The 15,525-nt window shown below is 40.6% G+C and overlaps 2 protein-coding genes across 3 annotated transcripts; one reads left to right on the forward strand and one right to left on the reverse strand.

Annotated features, from left to right (window-relative positions):
• Nucleotides 1-3,069: 3,069 nt before the first annotated feature.
• On the forward strand, nucleotides 3,070-8,581 carry etsrp (ETS1-related protein). 2 transcript variants are annotated; one of them, XM_068735662.1, is made up of 8 exons: nucleotides 3,070-3,374; nucleotides 3,992-4,073; nucleotides 5,503-5,640; nucleotides 5,748-5,822; nucleotides 5,909-6,058; nucleotides 6,148-6,393; nucleotides 6,770-6,888; nucleotides 7,761-8,581. In XM_068735662.1, the coding sequence occupies exons 1-8, from the start codon at nucleotides 3,309-3,311 to the stop codon at nucleotides 8,040-8,042; spliced, it is 1,158 nt and encodes a 385-aa protein (XP_068591763.1). In that variant the 5' UTR covers nucleotides 3,070-3,308; the 3' UTR covers nucleotides 8,043-8,581. The 2 variants fall into 2 exon arrangements, with proteins under 2 accessions (XP_068591763.1, XP_068591764.1); XM_068735663.1 differs by having other exon boundaries at nucleotides 5,533-5,640.
• Nucleotides 8,582-11,298: 2,717 nt separating this feature from the next.
• On the reverse strand, nucleotides 11,299-14,746 carry LOC137891618 (uncharacterized). Its single transcript, XM_068736331.1, has 6 exons — nucleotides 14,458-14,746; nucleotides 13,813-13,838; nucleotides 13,358-13,714; nucleotides 12,713-12,861; nucleotides 12,451-12,618; nucleotides 11,299-11,593 (listed from the first exon to the last, which is right to left on the reverse strand). Exons 1-6 carry the CDS (start codon nucleotides 14,708-14,710, stop codon nucleotides 11,530-11,532), a joined length of 1,017 nt encoding a protein of 338 aa, XP_068592432.1. The 5' UTR covers nucleotides 14,711-14,746; the 3' UTR covers nucleotides 11,299-11,529.
• Nucleotides 14,747-15,525: the final 779 nt, after the last annotated feature.

Here is a 15,525-nt window from a genome sequence, read left to right on the forward strand (position 1 = left end):
AATGTAACTAAGTACATTTACCCAAGTATTGTACTTAAATTTGAGGTACTTGCACTTTGAGTATTTTCTTTTCATGCCACTTTCTACTCCTACTCTCTCTTCTCATCTCAGAGGGAAATATTGATCTCTTTAGTCACATTTACAGCTTTAGTTTCTTTTCAAATGAACATTTTCGCAAACAAAACGCATGAAGAGCTTATAAAATATGACGTTAAGTTATAAATGAAAGTACCAAACAGTTTATACAAGTACAGCTGAGACGACTAGTCCGTTAACAGAAAATTCATTGGCAGTTATTTGATAATCGTTAATATTTATCCACTTCCTGGTTCCATCCATCACCAATCTGAAGATTTGCAGTTTATCCTTTACATTATTTTAGTTTATTCTTAATAATCTTAACAAACATTGTGAAGGTGTTACTTTGGGCTCTGGGTAATTGTGATGGCGTTTCTCACTATTGTTTACAAACGAAACAATTGATTAATGGAAAAAAATAATCAGCAGTTAAATTCAAAACGTGCAACTAATCTTTATTTGCAGTTCAATACAAAATAAATCTCCACAAACTAACGTTAAGAACCTGTTTTTGCAGTAATGCATAATATTCCAATGATATGTTTTACTGTATTCTATTATATACTATACTACTACTGATAAAATACCATATTACATTGATGTTCTGCTGTACAGCTGCACTATATTACTGTATTTCTATTACTACGTTGCACCTCATAGTATACCTCATATATATCATACCATGTTATACTGTCTTACCACAGACTGTATTATGTTTCCATTTGCTATATTAATACATACAACACTCAGTATCATTACTTAATTACAGAATATTTTATTCTGGTGTACAATGTTTACACTAGACTTGGTGCTATTAGTCACCATGTAACTTTAACCATCACTCACCATTCACTTTGCTCTTATTTCATTCTTTACTCTTATTTACCTCTTATTTCATTTATTATTATTTTATTTATTCATTTATTTCATTTATTCTTTTTTTATTTATTCATTTATTTCATTTATTCTTTTTTTATTTATTCATTTATTTCATTTTTGTATTTCTTTTTGTTATTTTATTTATGTCTGGGGATCAGTAAATAGTTATCTAATCTTATATAACATATTTATATACGTCTGATTTATTGACATATTTACTTTTTCAATGCAGGACTTCACGGTGTTGCATTAGTATACTTTTACTTTACTAAATCATCCAAATACTTTCTCCACCAGCTGACTGCTGAACACGATGCCATAATTAAGTTCAATCTCGAGAATAAACACTGCCGAAGCATTTATTCATCGACGACTGTTTTCATGAACCATTAAAACTTATTATAAATTATGTGAATTGCGGGCTTATTGCTCCGTGACAGTTAACTTCAGCTGTGACCCACGGCGTCATTTTCCCAGGTGGATTCCTGATCGTTCACTGCAGACGGTTGTTAATCACCTCGTGCTGTGTAACCTTATCCCGGTTGTGTCCTCGTCTCGAGGTCTCGAGGTGGGGCTCCCAATCACGACTCCCGTCTCCCAACGACGCGCACGATTTCAGCCAGCTCCACTTTTCCAGATGGAGCTGTGTGTGTGTGTGTGTGTGTGTGTGTGTGTGTGTGTGTGTGTGTGTGTGTGTGTGTGTGTGTGTGTGTGTGTGTGTGTGTGTGTTTTGTTTGTTTATACAAGGCCCTGGGCTCGGCCTTATCTGCTGCAGCCACTCACGCCGTGATTTCAGTCTTTCTTCAGCGAGTACTTGTGTGTGCGTGTGTGCGTGCGTGTGTGTGTGCGTGTGTTTATGTGTGCGCTTTTTACGGGCCATTGTTTAGTCGAATGGTTTCTAAAGATACAGAGTTTTTTTTTTGTTTTTTTTTCTTCCTCCCACCTCATTAGAAACCGACTGCTCTGATTTCAAACGCCTGCACTTCATCTCCACCCAAACTGTGGCTCAGTTATTTAGTCCCGCCTGTCAGACAATCAGAGTGACCGCATCAGCTTTGGAAGACGTTGAGGCCATTCAGAGAATAAAAATAACACGGACGGGTGTTTTGACTGCCTATTATTCAGCGTGTAATCAATTCTTATGGTTTTCCTCTTAGGATTATTTTTTTTATTAAATCCTCAATAGGCATAAAGTTGTAGAAATATTCATCCCCTTGATATCCGTTTCTAGGCCTATTGAGCAATTGGTATCAATAATGACTTGAATTGACTGACCATGTGTTCTACCGCTCTTGTTGTAGCAGGCATGGGTTTTCATATTCTATCATAAACACTTCATGAGATGTTTTTAGGGCTACAAGTCACGGTAAGTTTCCTTGTCACTGGTTATGTTCTCGATTAATCAATTAATCGTTTAATCTATAAAAAGTCTGAAAATATGAAAGTACTTTAACATGTTCTTGATAATCAGAATTGTTGCCTATAGCCTGTTAATCGCTGAATAGTTTCAGCTCTATTTGTTTTAATTTATTCCGTTAGTTTTTTTTAAATGTTTTTGTGTTTATGTTTTATGGTTACCATTCAGCATTGCCCCTTAATGTCAATTTTTGCTATCAATAAATAATCCTACATATACAGTATATTTAAGATATCATAGGTAATCAGTAGTGGAAAGTAACTAAATAGCCAATATTTACTTATTAAGTTAAATACTGTAGTACTTATTTTTCATTTTAGATACTTCTAGTACATGTAACAGGAACATATTGTACTTTTTACTTTTAGGACTAGTTATTTTTTCAGATTAAAAGTTTCCACACAAAACATTTAGGCCTAATACGTAAATAAAAGGTTATATTCTACCAACCAGCATCACCTTATAGAGTATGGTAGCTGGACAGGCTGGACATTAATGTTAATAATAATAATCGGATACTATACTGAAGCATAATGACGTCATTCTGCTGCCTATAGTCTATACTTTTGATTGGTCATTTCTGTTGCTAATTCTTTTATTCTTGTATTTTTACAGTTTGATATTTAACTTGACGTTCTTAATACTTCTTCCACCACTAATCGATTCAAACTCGTCGTGATATATGTTTGCCGGAAGATTACGTTGTCAGTGAATATTTTATGAATGAGTGTTTAGATTTTTTTTTTTTTGGAGGGGGGGGTGCGACTGACGTCACGTTCTATTAAACAAACTGGTCACGACGCAGAGCGCGGGCACGCGCCCCTCCCACCTCCGCTGCGTTTATAACGGGACCGTTCCGGCCGGAGACTGACCACTCGTTGTTGTGCGTGTAGCCGGTAAATAAAGTGTGTAAATCTGTGCGAGAAAGAAAGAGATGTACTGGGACACTATCACCAAACCTGGAGACAGAAACGCAGACAGCAAAGACTCGAAAATAAAGGTAGGTTTTCATTTCATTTTATGGAATACATAAAATCACAATAAAGGCAACTATTGGGTTCATGTAGCAGGAGCTCGGTTGGGAAATATGATGGGTTTTTGCACTATTTTCTTACATTTTGTAAACTAACGACTAGACTAGAAAATAATGATAAATCTCTTTTATCTGAGATAGTCCTTGATGGTGCGTTCAATGACAAAGGCAATGCACTGGAGTTCAGTTGTAAGAGAATCACACTAAGAAGACAAATCATTGTGAAAAAGATCCTGTAACTGTAGATCTTTAATAAAGAAAGGTTGCTGTGCATCAGGTGACTCTCATGTCTCCCCTGACTTTTCTCCACAGCACCTACATGCATCAGAAATGAAGTTTTTTTTTTTTTTTTTAAATAGGCCTCACAGCTGTGCTACTGCATGATACCATGACTTTGACCAAAAGATCATTTTAATGCAAGCTGATGCGTTTCTTATTTCAAGTCTGTTTAAAAGTGCTCAATTTGACATTTTCAAAGCAACATGAAGAGCAAGGCTTTTCATGTTGCCTCTGCCTCTAGATTTTGATCAACATGGAGAGTTGCCATGTTGATGAAAGTTGTAATCACGACTCTTTCAACACAGATGGAGATTTGCCAGACTGGATATTACACAGAAGACTTCAGGACACAGGAAGTGCCGGCTGGCTTTGACTTTGCATCGTATGGTGAGTTTAGAGAATCACTTACACTTGATTTTGTATTTTCTTTTTCTCCAACACAAGTCAAGCATCATGACTCACGATGGCACGAGGTTTAAACTCTCAGCGATGCCCTGACAGAGTTATGTTTTGTTTTGTTTTGTTTTAATGTTTGCGCAATCTGTTTCCTCTGAACCTGAGCAGCTGAAGGACAGAGGAAATATTTGCGCAGACTGTATCATCACATCTGTCAGAGGTTTCTCGATGAGACCTTGACACCCGGGGGCTCTCGCTCAAACCCAGGATAATGGGGTGCTGCTCTCTGTGTGTGTGTGTGTGTGTGTGTGTGTGTGTGTGTGTGTGTGTGTGTGTGTGTGTGTGTGTGTGTGTGTGTGTGTGTGTGTGTGTGTGTGTGTGTGTGTGTGTGTGTGTGAGTGAATAACGCTTGAATGGGCTGAGGTAGGCAAAGACAGACAGAAACAGGGTGGTCAGGTTAAAGACACTCCCCTCTCTGCCTTCCCTAATCCTTTCCTCCAGACTTCCTCCTCCAACAGATTTAGAGTACCCCCCCCCCCCCCTTCCCCAGACCTCCATCACTACTCTGTCACACTCCCTCCGCTGGCGTTTCCTCCCGTCTCTTCCTCCCCCTCCCTCCCTCGTTTCCTCCAAGCTGCCCCCATCCATAGAGCTGAAACAACCTGAGTGCCTGGTGCTGATTTGACAGTAAACAAGCAGCTTTTTTTTGTGTGTGTGTCAACATCCACCTTTAAGATAAAAAAAAAACAACAAACTTACAAATTCACCCCATCTCGCCTCTCTCGATGACCCTTTTGCTGAGCTGAGCTGTAATAAACCTCCAGCTTAAAGGACCATACCAATGATCTCAAAGCACATTCACTACACAGTAGACATTTTTAGGTTAATATCCCACCTGGTATCATTTGTGAGAAAATCAGCTTGCAGAGACTTGAAACATGCTTGAGTTACCTTAGCTGAAAACAGGACTAGGTCTTGCTCGGTGGTGCATACAAGTGATGTTCCAACATCAATTATCCCAAAAATCAATGCACTCACAAGTTTGGTTGTAAGAAAATCAAACTAAAAAAGAGTCTCGTATTTCTCATGTCTGACTAACCCCACAGCACCTAAATTTATTTAAAAAATTAGGCCCTCCTCACAGCAGTCCTACTGCATGATAACGTGTCTTTTACCAAAACAACAACAGTAGCTTCCTTCATCTGATGTCTGCCTTATTTCGAGTCTCTGCACGTGCATTTCCTCACCGTGCTGAATTACATGGAAACCAATAGCTGACCCAGTAGAGATGAAATCAACCAAAGAACTTTAATGAATGTAGAGTAAAACAATTGGTGTGTTCCTTTTACTAACTCTCCCTCTATCCTGCCTTCATCATCACCTCCTGACTCCATCTGTCTGCATTGTGTTTAACCTCCAGACTACCCTGAAGACCTGTCTTTTCTGTTAGACAGTAAAGCACCCGTGCAGCAGCAGCAGCAGCAGCAGCAGCAGCAATATGTCGCAGAAAGCAGCTACCCAGAGCCCCCCAAAGCTTCTCACCCGTACGACACTAAAGGTGAAACCTCAATAACAGACATACCCCTCATGGTTCCTACAACAAGCCACGTTTTAGACTCATCTCACATTTGTTTGTTGCTCTTTTTTTTTTTACTTTTCCTGCAGTGAGTGCCGGCGACACCTCCCTCTTCAACCTGGACTCGTACCAGGAGTTCAACTGGTGGACCTCGTACTCACACGGTGAGCTCATACTCATACTGTATTTAAAGTTTTTTTTTTTTTTTGAGGGATCTGTTTTTGTGTCTAACTTTCTGCTCGATGTACAGATGGACTGACGGTAGACCAGTCACAAACTGGATACCAGGAGTCTCCACAGACGTACCAGAGCCTGGTGCCCCACAACGGACAGTTCAGCCCGGCCGTGGAGGGCAGCCACAGCCCCTTTCTAACTGCAAAAGGATCCAATACATTACAAAGTAAGTCGTTTCACCTGTGGATGTTAAAAACACCACGTGACTGGTCTAATTCTTGCAGTTCAGGGTGTAATCCCGTCTCTTTGCTCCAGGTGAGACAGATCAGAGCTACTCGTGTCACTCGGCTGAACTCTACGACTCTGACGGACAGAGGCAGCCCTCGTCTTTCTGGCCCGAGTACTCCTCTCCCAGCTTCACCGCCCCCCCACCTCACCCGCCTCCGGCCCACGGCCCTCAGTCCTCAGAGCACTACTGCCCCCGTGTGGTCAAACGCAAGAACACCCACCCCCAGAGGCTAGACAGGGAGGGACATATGACGGGAATGTCAACTTATCCAGGTTAGAGCTCTCATCTCTTCTGAGCTGCTCTAAAAAAAAAAGTGTATCAATTATAGAAAATAGCACCATGTTGACTAACTACGACATTGAAATACTACCTTCATATTAATGCATGAGTAATAATATTCTGATCGTAAAATATATATAGTAAAACACTCATAGTGGCCATTTTTCAGACTTTTTCAAGTCTTTAAGTACATATTCGTGTTTATTTCAAATTTGAATTCAACTGGTAATGCAGTATCTATTATGCAGCTAACCCTAAATTATGCAAGTAAAGGATCACAATATACTTCTATAACCGTTGGTTATAACAGGTTAACCAAAACTCAACAGTTCTGTAACCAAATTAATACAATTTGATTCATTCTTTCAGGTTCCGGTCCAATCCAGTTGTGGCAGTTTTTACTGGAGCTACTTCTGGACTCTGCCTGTCGCACCTTCATCTGCTGGACGGGAGACGGCTGGGAGTTCAAGATGTCCGACCCCTCAGAGGTAAAGAGATCTCTTGTTTTGGAGTATAGTAGTGGAAAGAAAGTACATTTACTTAAACTTATACAACAGTACATTTCAGAGGGAAATATTGTACTTTTTAACAACTAATACTTTCCTTTTAGATTAAGATTGTAAAATAAAACGCATTGTTAAGAATTAAACCAGTGGTTTCCAGCCTTTTTGGACATTACAAAATATCAACGTCTAATCAGGGCCCCTTGTCACATTTCAGATGTCTGAGTTGTTCGCAGATTTCCCTTCTAAACTTCTCAGATGGTTTTAAGTTAAATCAATGTTCAAAGCCCAAAGAGGTCAAATTATCCTAGCTTTTTGTTGTTGTTGTTGATCGAATCGGTACAAATCACCTTTGTAATGTAACACTAAGTATTTAGTTAGCTTAGTTTGGCCCCCTTGTTTCATCGAACTCACAAATAATGGTAAAACATTTGACAAATGGGGAGTCAGATTTCAGGGAGCGTAAAGTGAATCATCTCACGACTGCTCACATTTATCTTGTGACCCTTTGGAGACGCCAGACCCCTAGATTGTAAACCACTGGACTAAACTAGCGTGTATTATAACAGTATATTACATTACATTACAGTCATTACAGTCAAATATGAAGTAGTTAGAACCAGTTTCTCCTCAAGCAGCTACAACCGTAACATGCTACATATGTGTGATAGTTGCAGTACATCTACTTTTAGTTATGTACTTTGAATGCAGGACTTTGGAGTGTTTTTGCATTGTTGTTTTGGCGCTTAAGTAAAGGATCTAAGTACTTCTTCCACATTTGCTACATTCATTGTTTTTCTGAGGTACAAACACACATTGATCTGTGTGTTTTTTTTTGTGTTTTGTTAATCCCACAGGTGGCTAAGCGCTGGGGCCAGTGCAAGAACAAACCCAAGATGAACTACGAGAAGTTGAGCCGCGGCCTGCGCTACTACTACCACAAGAACATCATCCACAAGACGGCGGGCAAACGCTACGTCTACCGCTTCGTCTGCGACATACAGGGCATGCTGGGAAAGACGGCACAGGAGGTGCTGACCAGTCTGAACGTTCTGCCCACGAACACGGAGTCGTGGCCGTCGTGCCCCGGGGTGCCGGCGGCATCGGAGCACAGCAGCGAAACATGGGCGTCTCAGTAGGAAAGCGGTTAACACGACTACCAGGAGTACTAGGCCCACAGTCTACGAAGGGAACGCTGCCTCCTCGAGCTCTGGCTGAACTATACAGTATCCTCATGGGGTGATGATGTCACAGACAGCCGGTCTATGCATGCTGCATTTCAGGGAGTCAAATAACCAAAGACTCATAAATTCATATTCAGTCTTTTCTTAAATGATGGATCGGTCTCCCAATACCCGACCCATAAACACATAGCACCTCAGGGCTAAGTAACTGCAGCACAGGGGGCATTAAAAGCACAATAAATGGATTCTTCTTTTGCAACGTCAGGGGCCATATTTTCATTTGATGTGTTTCTAAGAAGGAATCGATGTGTAAATAGTGTTTATATGACCGCCTTGTAGAGTTTTGTGCATTTATATTATTATTTTTTGATTCAAAACTCATGTCTACCTCTGTCAGAATAACGTAAACTGAGATCATTTCCAGGCACGCACTGTGAACGTTTTAGCCTGTGTGATGATTGTTTTGTGTAAATAAACTGTATATAAACATAGAATCGTGTGAAGAGTCTCATTACACACACACACACACACACACACACACACACACACACACACACACACACACACACACACACACACACACACACACTTTTTAGTCTGGATTCTGCCTTTACCATCAAAATGTTGAATACTTTGTGTTGAATTGTAGCTATAATATGTTTAAGTTGTATATATTACACATTTATATTTGGCATGTAGTTGATAGAAGAAGTTAGAACTGCAGGAGCCGAGCCAGTGATGCTAATTAAACTGAGATGATATTCGGTTACTGGTTATATCACATATAGGCCACAGGCTCTTCCTTATCTATTGCTGCCTTCTGGTGCTGCTAGGTACAGAGCGTTTATGACCTATTATGTGGAACTCATATATATTTTAAATACAATTCAGGGTAAGAACTATTAGAGTGTGTGATAAGAGTGTCAATAGGGTCTTCATACTGTCTGTCATATTATATTGTAATAGACATTTGCACTTTTTAATTTACATCCCATTATCGGTGATGTATTTTAATGCTGGGGACGAGAGGACGCGTCACAGTAAGAGTGATGTAACATTGACACGTGGGGTTTCATAATTTCGATACTCCGATAGCGGCAGTGAACGCGTCCTTCCTGAATGTGTCAAACTCGGGTGGGTTCATCGATACATTGAGGAGGAGGAGGGACATATATCATATATCGACCGCCTGCAGCCCAAACGGGAACAAATCAAAATTCAGATCTCTTCACCGCTAATAGGTTTAAGAAATGCCTCCCAAAACAATTAAGATGGCTTTAGTGGAAATGATGGACGACCTGTCGAGTGTCAACTTTGACAGGTTCTGCCACGATCTTCTGGACCGCAGAGAAGAGCCGCAAGTCAGGTGCAACAGGGTGGAGGGGAAAACCCGCTTACAAGTCGTGGACGTCCTAGTTTCCACTTTTACCGAGCGCGGAGCTGTTGAAGTGTCCGTGGAAATACTGAGACAGATTAACCTCAACGAAGAGGCGGGCAGACTTGGTGAGATAAGCCGCCGCAGCCTTCAGGACACGGTGCGTGTCCGTGGTTAATTGCAGCATGAAGCCTATATCAAGTTATTACTGCTGTTTGTAAACCACATTAGTCTATAACCCCAACTTTTATAACTTTTATATTGCGCCTATACCTTAGAATAATAATAAAATAGCAGACACGGGGCTCCGTATTCGGCGCCAAGATGACCGCTACTTTAACCCTTCTCACACCCTTCTCAGAAAACACTTTCCTCTCTCTCCTTCCGTCTCCTCCTCCACAATAAAAGCACAAAACACATACACCGGAACACTGCTTCTTTAACATACTCAACATAATAGCTTACACAATCACCTAAAACAACTTGCAGGTTATTATTATTATTTTTTGTTTACCCTGTGGGCAGAGTGTGTGCACTACAGCTGAAGAATCATCAATACGTTGTTTCAGTCTGTTCCCTTCTACAGAGCAGCTTCATTTAGTTCCCTGGAAAGTAGGTAATGCGTGGCTGGGCTGCCTTTTCTTACGGTTGAAATGAACTTGAATAAACAATCTGGGAATCTAATGAATTCTTTGGCAATGACCCAGACGAACGTTTATTAAGGAATAAACAGTATGCAGTAAATGTGTCAGTGCTGTTTAACATTTAACATTTGTTTCTGGGGTTTTTTTCACAGCCAGAATGACAACTGGAGGACATTAAACATCCCACTTTGACAGTGAGTTGACCTCAAACATGGTTTTGTCCTGCATGCACGGAAGTTGACAGCGTTGAGCAAAGAGTTACTATTCAAAGTAAAATGTCCTGCAATGTTTACAGATGTAAGGCCCTCATGAAGGAGACATTGGTTGTACATGTCAGAGCACGTTTCACTGCCTGCAGGCTGGAAGTTTGCTATTTTCTCTCTTAAGAGGAAGACAAACAATTACATCCACAATATACAAACATGATCCAAGTGCAAAATGATCTCTCCATCATTCATGTAACAACCAGCTGTTCATTTTGTCACATTAAAGCCATAACCCTTCAAATGTTCGTGAAATCAAACCCCATTGCTGATTTTATTCATGGTCTGTATTTTTTCTGCAACAGCCATTTCATGTATTTACGTTTAGTATGTAATCTTTACAATTTCAAAGGTGGAAAGATTAGTTTTTACTCTTGACATATGTTTCACAAAGCAACATCTCCGGATGAAGGCGGTCGCTGTATAAGGGATTCTTCTCTCCTCTCTCTTCTCTTCTCTTCTCTTCTCTTCTCAGGGAAACACTCGATGCATCGACGCATGTGTGCTCATCAGGACGTGAACATTGTCGCACCATAATGAACCATGATGAATATCCAGCAAGACTATTGTCATAAGAGGCCCGTCTGCAGAAACGAATCAATATTTTGTACTTTGTCATAATAAAGTCTTTCTTGGGTCTTTTCCCTCTGTGGCTCACATTATTTCTTAAAAATCATAACTTTATCAACATTGATCCTATTTCCACAATATAGTAGTTTGTATAAATTAACCTTTTATTGTCTAAAAAAACCAAACCAAAACAAGCTTCATGTAGACGAAGGCCTCTATGTACGTTTTACTGTATAGCAGGCCGTTTTTTTACATTACCTTTACCTAAAGAGAAGGATTGCATTACAGAAAATGCTCTTTTTAATAAATGATGACTGTTCACACTGTTAAAAAAAATAAGGCACCATTTACAGCACAAGAGTTGTAATAAAAGGGGTTTATTAATGGTAATAAATAATGTTTTGGTCAATTTTATTCATATAGCCCAATATCACAAATTTACCTGAAGGGGCTTTAGACTCTGTACAGCATACGAGACCCTCTGTCATTGAAAAAGAATGCTTCAGACTGGTGAAAACAACTTATGACTCCTTTATATTTTAGGCTGAAGAGGACGACAGGCCGCTGACTTCCAAAGAGAACGAGGGTCACTAACGGGGCGGCGGGGGGAATGACGTCTTCCTCCAGCTCCCTCTCGGCTTCCTCTGTATAGACCTGGAGGGGAGGCAGAGGACAGTGAGCCGGGACGATGCATTCATCGTCCAATTATCTACAAGAGACACTCTGCCGATTGTACACATTAAGTTCAGTTTAAACGCCACGAGCAGTATTTTTATAAAAGCGTGGTCCAACGTCTGGAGGAGCTTTCTGGTGTCTGAGAAAATGACTCTGATTACGTCACCGTGGTTACCTCGACACATTTTTAAAAAGGACAGGTTCACATTATTCAATTCTTCCAAAGTTGTAGCTCTTTTAGTTGGAAATCTCCTCTTTGTGATTCCCCGGAAAAGGTTTCTCTACTGAGCTGAAGTGGAAGGATTATAACATGAAGAGGGAATATACACCATCTTGATATGGAGTTATAATATGGACTAAAAGTCAAGATATATCGGCCTCTGCAGCTTCAATTTGTTTTCCAAAATAAAATAACCCTTGCAATATTGTACTGAACTACGTTGCAGGGATATGTTTCCACGATGCTATGAGCTTTACACTGTTTTCTGGGGGTTCATAGATTTGCTCCCATTAAATGGCATCTAGCTAGATGGATAGATAGGGAATAGCTGTTTGCATGACACAATAGTGTGATACATCGTTTCTTCACTGGAGTTCCCTTTTGAAAGAAGTGGATAAATCTAGATCACTTGAAATATAAAGCACTATTTGGGGAATGGTAGTACTTCATGTGAGACGGATTCGAACAAAAGACAAAATGCCAAAGCAATTCAACAGACACTTTAGAGTTACTTCAGCAAGTCTGCAGTAGACATTGATATGGAAAACCTTGAGGAGACAGAGGTCTTCAACCACACATACTTCACCACCTACAGAAACAGTCTTTACACACAGACCTCGAGGCAGTGGTTGGCTGGCGTCTGGTGCTTTGGACCCCTTTCTTACTGGTGGTCGGCCTGTTTGTGGCCAGATTTTGGTCACGCTGCAAAATGTATGTGACAGCGACGTCCATTTTGGACCCTGGGTTGCAGGTTGACCTCATGTTCCGGAGGTAGTTGACATAGCTGTGTAGAAAAGGGTAGAGCGGGTCGCCTTTAATGTCTGCCAGCGTTGCTCACACCAAGATCCACTGCCGTTTACGAATGCATTCTACCAAACCTGATCTTGTCCTCGTCCTTCGACTCGTACAGCTCCCGCAGCGTGTCCGACTCGTGACGACCAAATCCAACAAGGGCCTCTCCTTCTTGGCGAAATGTGACTTCTGTCAAAACCTCAGGGTAAGCAATTGCGTATCGGTTCAAGGAATCCTTCAAATGACGAGACGTGAACAATGAAACGTATGTTATTAATAAAGCTGCACGGTTCATATTTAATTCAATTAAAAACACTCAATTTGTTCCTCAAGAAAATTTGAGACAAATACACATAAACGACTCCTTAATACACATATACTGTATACAGTTCTATAAAAACACAACTAAGACTGGTGTTATAGGAGGAAATCTGCTTTTTAAAGTGGGATTGGGTGCACAGTGCAGCGTGGTGTGTGTTGGCGTTAGGGCTGTCGCAGTACTAGAATTTTACTACATGATTATCGCGGCCAAAAGAATTCACTAAAACAATATAATTGCGAAATGGAAAATTAGATTTTTTTTTATAATAATGCTATCAGTCGAGTTCATCTTTAACTTTGTTTTCTGTGTATTTTGTCTTATATATAATATATAATACCTTGAAACTATAAACTTTTGGGAGCTTGTAAATTTCAGAAGGCAGACAGCATGTCCTGTTCCTTTGCAGTACCTTGTTGACCATCATCGAGTTCTGACCCTGTCGCTGCTTCTGGTGATCAGCCAACAGGTAGGCAGTGTAGCCCACATCGTTCTCCAACAGCCATTTGAAGCTTTGACCTTTGTACTGGCCAAACTGAATCGTACGCCTGCTCAGAACCAGCCTTTCGATGCGAGCGTCCCCGCCCTCCGAGAGGACGCGTGCCTTCGCTTCAGCCTCCACCTCCTCCGGCGTCTTCACCGACACAGGAGGACCTCTGGGTCCAGCAGCCCGTAAAGGCCGCCGGGCGGCCTGAAGGTTCAGAGCCTCCTGGGAGGGCTTCGTCTCCAACTTCCCGGCCGAGGTCTTACGGAAGGTAGGGTCACCTTTCTGAAGAAGAGGAACGAAAATGACAACACCAGTATCATTTGAACTACCAATATTTTAAAGAGAGTACTTGAATATTTGAATTTTCAACTTTAACTTACGTCCTTACAGGCTTTGGTTTTTGAAGCTGTGGAGACAGATGATACGGTGAAAGGCAGATCCACATAGACCCCACCAATATACACACTACTGACCTGCAGTATTGACTTTACAAGACGCTTAACCAATTAATACAGTTAAAGAAATGACTGTCCCAATGTCCTTTGGGATTTTCATGCTTGAACTCATTTTAGGAGCAATGTATTTGATTTGTGTTTAGGTGCAATATGCCTGCAAGCACTAGGTTGTCTTTTGGTACAAGCCAGCTGGCCTCAGCCACTTTTAGGTTCATGTATGTATATATATATATATATATATATATATATATATATATATATATATATATACACACACACACATATATATTCTTTCCATAGTGTTTAGACGTCCCTAAGCTTATGTATTTATATTTACATTATTGCATTTGTGGAGCAACCTGGATTTGAAGTCGTGTTTCTTGCCACCTAATGAATGAATTATGACTTTGATACATTGTTATTATATATTATACATCTATTGGTTAAAGCCGCTTTAAGGATTACAGCAGGAAGTGGTAGTTTACAGTTACAGTATCGAGCACACGCACAACGTCCTGCGGGCGGACCTGGACACTTTTGAATGCACGTCAGTCACCATTGTTTACTCACACAGGGACTCTGCCTCCTCGTAGCAGTTTATCAGCCTCAGTAAATCCAGAGCCACTTGAAGCGCGTTGGGCTCGGTGAAGGTTGAAACCAGCAGGTTTGTGATCTGCAAAGCACTTTTATCCTCCACGTGGCTGTAGAGGACCCGCGGCTCCTCTCTGCGGTCCCTCAGCTCCTGACAAAACGTAAGAAAGTCCGTCTTACTCAGATTCTCCAGCGCGTGCCTCAACGCGCGCTTGATTGTAGTCTGGGCCATTTTTTATTATCCGCTTCTAGAAGGTTCTAAAGTTCATCATTGCCCGCCTAAAATTTAAAATTTAGGTTACGCCTAGAAAAGGAAGTGGTGCTTTCAAATGCTGTCGGACATATTAACATTAGCCGTTCGCTAAACCCCTCCCAACCATAGCCTCCTAGCAACCCTAACCAGTCAAAGAGCCATATATACATGGGATCAGAGAGATAAGTACACTGCTGACACAGCAGAACAACCTTTGTCCATACTCTCCCAACCAGAACTTTACACGTGCTCAATCATCATAAATTACATTTATTTATACAATTAACCGAACAGTCAATGCAAAATTATGTGTTTTTTTATTCCTCTTTTGAATTAAACATGTTTTTGTATCTTCATGAAATGAACTGAAACACTGACAGAGTCTCAATCTTGGGGAATAATGGGAATAATTTTGAAAATTGTAATCATGCAGCAGACCTCATGTGAACTAAAAGGAAATCAGGATTGAATTTGAATCAAATACTAATATGCTGTTTTAAATTTCCATCACCACTAAATGATCATTTATAATGCCTTACAGTCTGTTGCAAAGGTACAAAGGTATTTGGGTTAGTCTTATGTGCTACTAAAAACATTTTTTTAAAGCAATTGTGTACTTTCCTGTCGGCTACTAAACCACGTCTGTGGCTGCAGCATGAACAACACTCCATTCAGTGGAGTGTAAGCAGGCCAGAGGTTCCAGCTTTGTGTTATTGGTGCATCACATGTTGACCACAAGCTTTGCAGCTTTTAGTTTCTGTCTGTGGGTCAGAACTAGATGAGCCTTTGTTATA

This window comes from Cebidichthys violaceus, unplaced genomic scaffold (assembly GCF_023349555.1).
Source record: "Cebidichthys violaceus isolate CVI_PGR_0920_01 unplaced genomic scaffold, fCebVio1.0.p SCAF_7, whole genome shotgun sequence".
Taxonomy (NCBI): Eukaryota; Metazoa; Chordata; class Actinopteri; order Perciformes; family Stichaeidae; genus Cebidichthys; species Cebidichthys violaceus.